This window comes from Juglans microcarpa x Juglans regia, chromosome 3S, assembly GCF_004785595.1.
Source record: "Juglans microcarpa x Juglans regia isolate MS1-56 chromosome 3S, Jm3101_v1.0, whole genome shotgun sequence".
NCBI classification, from domain to species: domain Eukaryota; kingdom Viridiplantae; phylum Streptophyta; class Magnoliopsida; order Fagales; family Juglandaceae; genus Juglans; species Juglans microcarpa x Juglans regia.
The window spans coordinates 16,699,202-16,708,987 of NC_054599.1; the positions used below are offsets into that span (position 1 = coordinate 16,699,202).

Consider the following 9,786-nt stretch of genomic DNA (forward strand, 5'->3'; position numbering starts at 1 on the left):
AGTACAATGGACAGTCGAGTTAGAAGAAATTAATGGCCCTAGTCCCAGAAATGTCGAGCGTGGCTACGATAGAGCTACCCTTGCGGTGGCGCGTGGATGTTAGGATAACACTTTGGACCGCGTGTGTGGCTCAAGCGCCGCTTTGTTCAACGAGATTCTTTGCCTGTCTGAAGGATCAACGCTTTGGGAATCTTGCGGTGGGGTGCGTGGTGGTCGCCGGGCTCCGGAGAATAATAGATCGGCATTTCACCCTACTTTAAAAGAAAAACACACAAAACTATAAAAAATAAAAGAAAAAACTAGAGAGAAAAGAGAGGAGGGAGGGAGGAGCCGAAGCTCCAACCCCCTCCTCTAGTCTTGGTGTTTTTAGGGAGGCTACTCTAGAAAAAAATGGAGAGAGCGAGAGTTGTGCCATGGCTTCACAAAATTTTGTCAAAGTTCCTCTTTAGAGTTAAATGTACTTAAAAGTTAAATACAAACACTTTTCAATTTCAAGTCATTAGATTTTTTTATTTAATAATTACTTAATCATTACAGCTTTCATAAACTTTCAATCAAAACATAAAAAAAAAAAATCAATTTTTTCAAATCCTAAAAAAAAAAATTATATTCTAACAATATTTTAACTTTATAATATTTTTATTCAACTTTTTCTCTTTCAGTTTCTAAAATCCAATAACACATCTTAACTCAAACCCATTTTACTACTATTCATAAATTATTTTATTTTTAATTAAGCAAATTCTGTTTCCATAGCATCCACTGCAACCGCTCTGGGAAATATTTTTAAAATAATTATATATTATATTTATTATTAATATTATTTGGAGATTTATTTCGAAAGTTATAAGTTGTTTTGAAAATAGAAGAGTTATAAAGAAATGGGTCTACAATAAATTATATAAGTTATTTTATATAATTTTAATATATATAATATCTAGACATTACTACATGAAAACTTAAAACTATGAATTTCTATAATAAATACAGAAAATTCTACGTTTTTAATATTTTATCTCTCCAAATTATCAAAAGTATTTTGGAATGAGAAAACTACAACAAATCTCGTCGCATTTCCCGTGAAGTCTAAATAAATAATGGAATCATCCTTCAATTTCACGAAACATAAATTCTTTACAATTATTTTACAGCTTACTTTCAATCAATCGATACAATCATGTTACTCTATTTAAAATAAATTTTAATATTATAAAATTGTCCTAAAATATATAAATTTATATATTTTAGGACATTTCTTTAAAAAAAAATGAAATTCACAATTAAAAAAAAAAAATACACACAAGAATTACATTACTATCATTTCTCTTTTTCTGTTACCAAACATCAGTTGCCACAAATGTCTCTGTTCCTTTTCCTCGTTGTTAATCCACGATATTGTCCTTGACAGTGAATCGTCGATTCCCAGAGCAGATTGCATCGTGCAAATCTCCGAGTCCTACGTCCGAACATGTGAATACTAAACGCTGCATCCGACTCTCGTCGTCGCCCACAACATTCCGAACACTCCCCCACCTGCATGCACCGTCGGCGACCTCGCACAAGATCAACTCCCCTGGATCCGACGGATTGTGCAAGTACGCGAATTGACCCATCGTGTTCAACCCAATCGACGGTAGGCAAGCGCTCTCCCCTTTCAGCTTTCCGACCAGCTCCTCTGGCATCTCGCCCATCTCCCTTAACTCCACCATTTCAGTCCCCTTCATGACTTCCCACAATTTTACGCCTTTCACATTTTCGCTGTCTCCGATTAGGCCCACCACCACCATGCTGTCATTTACGAATCCGATGGCAGAGGAGAACACGTGCTTACCTGGTCGCAGATCGTACGGCCCGTACCAGGTCTTGGTGCTGGGATCGAACGAGTGCGTTATGCCGGAGCTTTTCTCCGTCACGTACATCTTGTGCTCGTCCACAGCTACGGAGAGCCATAAGGAAGAGGGGGAATCCTTGAGGACGGCGGGGATCCGTTGGCAAATGTCCCATTTACCGGTCCTCAGGTCGTAGATTTCCAACGGAAGCGGATCATCACCTAAGTCGAAGGTTCCGCCGGCGACAACGACGCGGTGGCCAACCAGCGCAACGATCGGGTCGGTCCGCCAAACGAGCGGGGCGTTGGTGCGGTACCATTTAAGGTGGAGCGGGTCGAATGAGAAAGCGAACTGGAGGGATGACTGCATGTAGAGGAGGGTCGAGTGCGACGACCGGAGGGCCGAGACTTGATTGATCGGCGGCTGATCGATCTTCAGCCACACGCCGGAGCGCGGGTCATACGCGTGCGCCATGGTGGCGTAAGGGTGGCGAGTGCTCTGTTTGTGGACAATGAGCCAGGGCTTGATGGGGTTCAGGTGCCGAAGAGACGAGAAAACGGCGCGATTCCAGTTGTTAGACACGCAACGTGCGTGCTCGAGATCGATGAGAGGAACGTGCGAGAGGATAATCTCCAAGACATCTCCATGGATCGAAGCAGTAGCAGAAGCTTCTTCTTCTGCCTTTAATTCCTGCTGATTGTCTTCTTCCATGGATAAAGAAATGGGGACGTTTGAGCCTTGAGGCCTGGTTTTAGAAGTATGGAATGGATGGGATGAGATGTTCTTATAACTGGAAAAGGACGTATATTATGGAACACTATCCATAGTTCGGTAGTCGTCGCTATTTTCCAATTAATTTTCAGCTCCGCATTAAATATTAGATATTTTTATTATATATATAAAAAAATAAAGTTACGTACAGTTTTAAAATAAAAAAATCTATTTATCATATCTTTTTTCATCATTATCTCATAATACGATATTAAATGATAAATTTATAAGTGAAATATAATAAATAATCTTCTCTCAAATTATCTAATATCACATTATAAGATGATAGAAAGATGATAAAAATTAAAATGATAAATAGTATTACTTAAAAAACAAATATAACTATAGGAGAAAAACCATAAAAAAAGTATATATTAGAAAGTTCGTGGTTTAGACATACCTTAAGGTTGTGTTTGAATGTTGAAGTGAGTTGAGTTGAGTTAAAAAGATAAAATATTGTTAGAGTATTATTTTTTAATATTATTATTATTTTGAGATTTGAAAAAATTGAATTATTTATTATATTTTGTGTTGAAATTTGAAAAAATTGTAATGATGAGTTGAGAGAAGTTAAGGATCCAAACGAACCCTAAGTCGACCCACCACAAGGATGAAAAATATTCTCTCCTTTTGGTTTAATTTAAGTTTAAAATAAAATCATGTGACCCGGTCTAAAGTAGTGTGCATAAGATTAGAGATATATAATGACATGAACCATATACTGAATAGTAAATGTGAGATTGTTGAACTATGACAACAACTTATATTTATATATTATTTATAATTTTGCTTAGCATGATTAAAGGTCGTGATCACCTCCGCCCTGTTTCGAGAAATGTTATTATTTATTTTTAATTTTGTTATTTTTAGTCACATGACTTATAATATATCCTATTAGTAAATATAATTAATTAGTAATGATAAACATAAAATAAAGAGTAAGCATTACAGTTGGAAACGTGTTTTAAAATAGCATCAAAAATACTGTTTTCGTGTTGAATTAGCGGCCATTTTGTTAGTTTTATTAATGTGCAGCTCTTTAAGGCTACGTTTGGATAGTGAGAATATTTAAAAAGTGTTGAGAATGTTTATGAATAGTAGTGAAAAAGTAGTGAAAAAGTAATAATAAAATAATGAATAGTAGGTAAAAAATAATGAATAGTAAAAAAGTAAGTGAAAAGTAATAATAAAGTAAAGAATAGTAGTGAGAGTATTTGAGGTACTCTTAATATCCAAACGTAGCCTTAAGACTCTTAGATGGAAAGGCAATATAGATAGATCTACCTGGCCGTCTAGGTGACTTGTCGTTTTGGGTGGATCTTGTAGTTGGTGATAATTTGACTAATGATATGCACATTAAGCTAATTTCGAAGGCGACCTTAATTAATTAATTGGTTCTTCCATGAGACGACTTTGGACTTGGGGGGATGAACCGCCAACCTATCATGACCAAATATATATATATATATAAATCATATGCCAAAAATATAAAGACAGATAAGAGGTTCGAAAGAGAGAGAGAGAATATGTATTTTATATAAATTTCTTGTAAAAAAAATGATTATTTTAGTTGAAAATTGTTATTTTCGTAAGAAATACGGATTGAAATAAGCTTTTCTCTTATAGGAACATTACATAACCTAATGAATTAGATAATGTTTTGAACTATTGGTACTACTTGTATGCAAAATAGTTTAAAGCATTGAAAATGGTTTTAGAAACAGATGACCAACCCTCATGTTAAAAGCCTTTAAATTCCTTAATTTTTAAGCGATGTTAGATTTTCATTGCCACTTCAAAATAAATTAGGAGCCAATACTGTTGACCAACCCATCATGATGATCAACAACCTCCATAGGCCAAACAAGGAATTGATACAGTTGACCAAAAAAATAAAATAAAAAAACATTTTGGATAGAAACTTGGAAATTCAAACTTTCATTCATGCCTTAGAAGCTACACATGAAGACACTCTAATCAAAGCTATTGTAGCAGCTATGATTGTCTAGATTTAAGATTATTTTTGAATATTGAGATGATTTGTGAATAATAATAAAAAAATAAGAAACTTTTTGTAACTAATAATAAATAATATTAACATAATTTGAGACTACTTCACTTACCAAATAGAGTCTAAATGTAACCTGGTAACCCTAGATGCGATCTGCATGCTCACAAAGATCCAGCCATTGATCCCTTCCAAAAATTAGCTGCCCTCGCCGATCATATAAAGCTTAAAGGGAATATCTTCAAGCATATGGGAATGACATGAACAAAAGCAAAGCTATATACCAAACATTAATTTGGGTGATCTTGGAATTAATCCTCCAAAATAATCATCGCTTATGTTGCCTAGTTTATTTTTAAGATTAAAACTCAAAATTTTGAAAACCTCTCATCTAATCATTACAATTTTTTCAAATTTTTATATAAAATAAAATAAACAATTCAACTTTTTCAAATGTCAAAATAAAAATAATATTAAAAAATATATTCTAACAATATTTTATTCAACTTTTTTAATTTTAATCTCAACTCATCTCATCTCTAAAAATAAACTAGGTTGTAAACTTACAAAGAGATAATATATTTTTATTTGTTATTTTTTACATACTTAATACATTACTGATGTACTGAAAACTTTTCACATTAGCTATGTTAAAAAATAATTGATGTTTTGATTTTCTTGAAGTTATAATGATAAGTTTCACTATAAGTGATATGTTAACGTACCAACTCGTGCAGGTCGTAAAACTCACTTAGAAAAGCATGCCTAACCACTAATCCAACCACAAGAGTATGAAGACCCAACTAATTTATATATGATAAATGATTAGTGTAAGTTCTAAATAGATAAGTCTTTATAAAAAAGTGGACCATACCTTAAAAAAATGTAAAAAAAAAAATTAATCTTTATTAGTGTGACTCACCTTTTTACAAAAAGTTTGTAAGAGACTTGTCTATTTAGAACTTGTACCCGGCATTACTCTTTACATATATCTAGTACTGGTATTGGAAACCCATGGCCAAGCCCTAAACCTAAGTTGAGTTACAATTGACAATGATCGATCTACTACTGTGCACAGTACCATTCAAGAATATCTTCACTATATATGTAATCAAAATACCTACAGTATAGTGCGTACAAGAGCTAACGAAATGGTCCGCTACCTCAATTTTAGGAAGCACATTCATTTTCTCGTCATTTCTTTTTCATAGCAAGTATTTGGACCTCTAGTCTCCTCTAATTCTCTCTTGAGATTAGAGGTGGTGTTTTTGAGTGCATCTTCGACGAGTTTGTTTTCAGGGAAAAACTTAAGGAGATGTGGGAGAATTTACAGTTGAATGAGGAAGAGAATGAGGCTATTATTATTGAGGGAGAAGGGATCACGGAAGTCCTCAAGAAGGGAGATCAAAACTTAATTGGGAAGATCTGGTCTAAGAGACAGATTGTGAAATAGGTTGTTGAATCAACTATGGCCAAGGTTTGGCGACTTAGTAAGCCAGCCACTTTCACTGAGATGGGGCAAAACACATTTATCATTACCTTTGCCACCCATGCAGATAAAAATCGGGTGGAGGATGTGAGGCCTTGGCTCTTTGATGGCAATATGTTTGTGATGAATGCATTTGATGGGTATACTCCTCTCAGTAATATGTCTTTTGATGTGGCAGCCATGTGGGTCCAGTTTCACAATTTGCCACTGGTTGGGATGTCCAAAGATTTTGGAACAAAGTTAGGGAGTTCGTTGGGGGTAGTGTAGGCTATTGAAGTTGATACTGATGATGTGGGGTGTGACTTTTCTTTGCATGTGAAACTCTTATTAGATTTAAGAAAGCCATTGGCGAGGGGTATAACTATGATGCTGCAAGGTGTGAAGACATGGGTCCCAATACAGTATGAAAAACTTCCAAGGTTTTGCCTGCAGTGTGGCCATGTGATCCATGATAAATCAGGATGTCCATCTTTTGCTACTATGAGGACGAATAGCAAACAATTTGGCAGTTGGTTGCGTGCGAAATTAGGAGGTTGAAAATTCAACACTTTTGCACCATCTGGGAATAGTTCGACAGGGAAGAAGGTACAATAAAAAATGGGGAAGCAGGTGGTGGAGGAAGGTGGCGATAAGATTGATGATAATTCAAAAAGTAACAGTGGATCATCTTCCGATCACTCAATTATGAGGAGTAGGAATGTAGGAGATACGCCCTACTATTACGGAGGGATAAGGGTAAGTCAGTTGAGATTCCTGAGTTAAATGAAAGGGTGCAATTACAGATGGATCATGGGATGTCAATGTTGCATTTGGTGGAAGATAACGGTTATAACAGACTTTTGAATGCTGGGAGGGAATGTATCTGATGGGAACTAAAGAGGGCCAAGACTTAAAGATCCTTTGCAAGTTTCAGATAAGCTAATTACAAGGTCAAGAGCCAAGAAGATCAAGGAGACAATGCAATGATTGATGCAATCCACTTGGGACGAGTTTAGCAAGAGGCCAACATTCATGATAGGCTTGAAGGATGAAGATCCAGTTTTCATTCATTTGATAAGTTATGGAAGATGGCAACAACATGACTTAAAGGCTTTGGACACTTGAAAGCTTTCAGCTTGTTTGATTCATTTAAATGACTTATTTTATTAGTTTAGAATAATTGAGTTTATTATGGGAAGAACCTAAGGGGGCCCTATGCAAGGGCATGTTGGGAAAGTTATTATTTTATTGAACTAGGGTTAGGGTTTTACTGTAGAAAGTACTGTAGCGCGCAACAGTAGCCGTGTCACTGTTCATTAGGGGCATTTTTGGGAAAAGTGGCTTTATTTTGGCTAGGGTTTAATTAGGTTTTACTTTAAATACTCTTTGTTGCCTCATGTTAAGAAATTTATAAAATTTGATGAATTTATTCATTATGAGTTAAGTTTATCTCCTCTCGTTCTTAATTGAACTTTTGAATTTATTAAAGGTAAATCACAACCTTTGTGGCGTTCCTCCTTTGTAATCTGGGTTCTTGAGACGGGTTCTTCAACGGGTCTAGATTTTAATATAATCTAGGTTCTTGAAACGAGTTCTCATCGTGTCTAGGTTCTCCATCCATTGACTTAATTCTGGCTTTCTTGGGGAGTTTTCAAATTGATTGTGGGTTCAAGGGATTCTATTGCTGCGGGTTCATATCATTTGGTATCAGAGCCAGGTTTCCAATCAGGTCTGATTCTATCTTTTAATTTCTTGCATCCACAAATTTAATTCTAGGGCTACAATGTTCTAGGGTTGCAAAAATAAAAAAAAATAAAAAAAATTGCAGAAACAGAAAGTAGGCTGCCGAAATTCTTAAGGTTTTGGGTTTGGCTGAAATTTGCATCGCCTAGGGTTTCAAAATTCTTGGGTTTAATGCATCTCTAAGTTTGTCAATTGCTTGGAGTGCCGTTCCATTGATTATCTTCTATTTCGTTGTCCATTCTTGTTTGCTTGAATTCAATTGCTTGATTTTCACAATTGAATATTGCTGTTTGTGATTGAATTAGAGAAAAGAGAAAAGAAAAGAAAATAAAAGAAAGGAAAGGAAAAAAAAAAGGAAAGGAAAAGAAAAGAAAAGAAAAGCAAATTCACAAAAAAAGAAAAAAAATTTGAAAAAAAATGGAAAAAAAAAAGGTAGCATATTCAAATGTTGCTACGTAGTTACAACAAAAAGGAAAAAATATATTTTTTGAGTGAGCTTTATCATCAAAGGGGCTGAATACATCTTTCTAGTTGGTATCTTGTTTTATAATTACTATTTCTCTTGTATAAATTCCTTGAGTCTCGTGTTATTTTATTCATTCCTTGTTTTTCTCATTCTTGTTTCTTGGACCTAATTACTAGTTGGGATAAAATAAGGTTGCTTTGTCTTGATTGAGTTCAATTAGTGCTTAAAGAACTTGAGTGAGAAAACTCTTGAGGTAAAAGGTAAGAGACTGTGAGACTATTATCGGGAAAAAGTCAATTAAGAGTGAAACACGAATGCAGTGCTATTATTTGAGTGTAAACACGTAAGGAAGTGTGTGAGGTTTTCCACTAACATTCTTTTGTGCAGCACTTTACAATGTCTCACCGGAGTGGCTCTTCACCTAAGGGGATGGCAGATAACTCATCCTTTGTGTTGCAATCCATGCAACAACAGTTTGAGCGGTTGAACTTGGTGTTGGGTGAAGTGAGAGATAGTATGGATCATCAAGAAGCAATGATTTGAAATCTGCAAGGTAGGAGAGATAGGCGGCAACATGAGCCTAGTATTGAGAATGGGTATGAGAATAGAGAGTATGGTGAGGATGAGGAAGACCTAAGATCTGAAGTTGGATTGGGTAGACATAGAGGAGTTAGGCGTGGAAGAGGAGTTAGGGCAAAGCCAGGGGGTCGAGATGGAGTAGATAAGAACCTTGGGAGCATCAAAATGAAAATACCATCCTTCCAAGGTAGAACTGACCTTGAAGTTTATTTAGTGTGGGAGAAAAGAATAGAGTTGGTATTTGATTGTCATAGTTACTCGGAGGAGAAGAAGGTGTAGTTGGCGGTAATTGTGTTCACTGATTACGCTAGTATTTGGTGGGACCAATTAGTGACCAATAGGAGGAGGAATTTTGAGAGGCCTGTAAAAACTTGGAAATAGTTGAAAGCTATCATGAGACGGAGATTTGTATCTAGCCACTACTATAGAGACCTCTACCAAAAACTACAAAATCTTACACAAGGGTCTAGGAGTGTAGAGGATTACCATAAGGAGATGGAGATGGCTACGATTCGGGCTAATGTAGTGGAGGATCGGGAGGCGACGATGGCTAGATTTTTGAATGGGTTGAATAGGGAGATAGCCAATGTAGTTGATTTGTAACATTATGTGGAGGTATAGGACATGGCACATATGTCTATGAAGGTGGAGAGACAGTTGAAAAGAAATGGTACATCAATGTATACTTTGGTTTCTAGTACTCTTTGGAAACCAAAGTGGGACAAAAATGATCAAGCTATAACAAAGAGGAAGACCGAACCACCTAAGGGAAAAGATGAGGGTGAGGCTGAAACTTCAAAAAAAAGAGAGAATGAGTTGAAAAATAATTGTGAGGCCGAGAGTTCAAAAAAAGAAGAGAGTGAAAGAAAAAAAAGAGTGAAAAGGAAAAAGAGAGTTAGAGGAAAAAAAAGAATGAGGCCGA

The 9,786-nt window shown here is 35.7% G+C and overlaps 1 protein-coding gene across 1 annotated transcript; it reads right to left on the reverse strand.

Moving 5' to 3' along the window:
• Nucleotides 1–891: 891 nt before the first annotated feature.
• Nucleotides 892–2,630, reverse strand: LOC121258597 (F-box/kelch-repeat protein At1g23390-like). The gene is made up of 2 exons (XM_041160146.1): nucleotides 1,314–2,630; nucleotides 892–1,052 (listed from the first exon to the last, which is right to left on the reverse strand). Exon 1 carries the CDS (start codon nucleotides 2,538–2,540, stop codon nucleotides 1,383–1,385), a length of 1,158 nt encoding a protein of 385 aa, XP_041016080.1. The 5' UTR covers nucleotides 2,541–2,630; the 3' UTR covers nucleotides 892–1,052; nucleotides 1,314–1,382.
• Nucleotides 2,631–9,786: the final 7,156 nt, after the last annotated feature.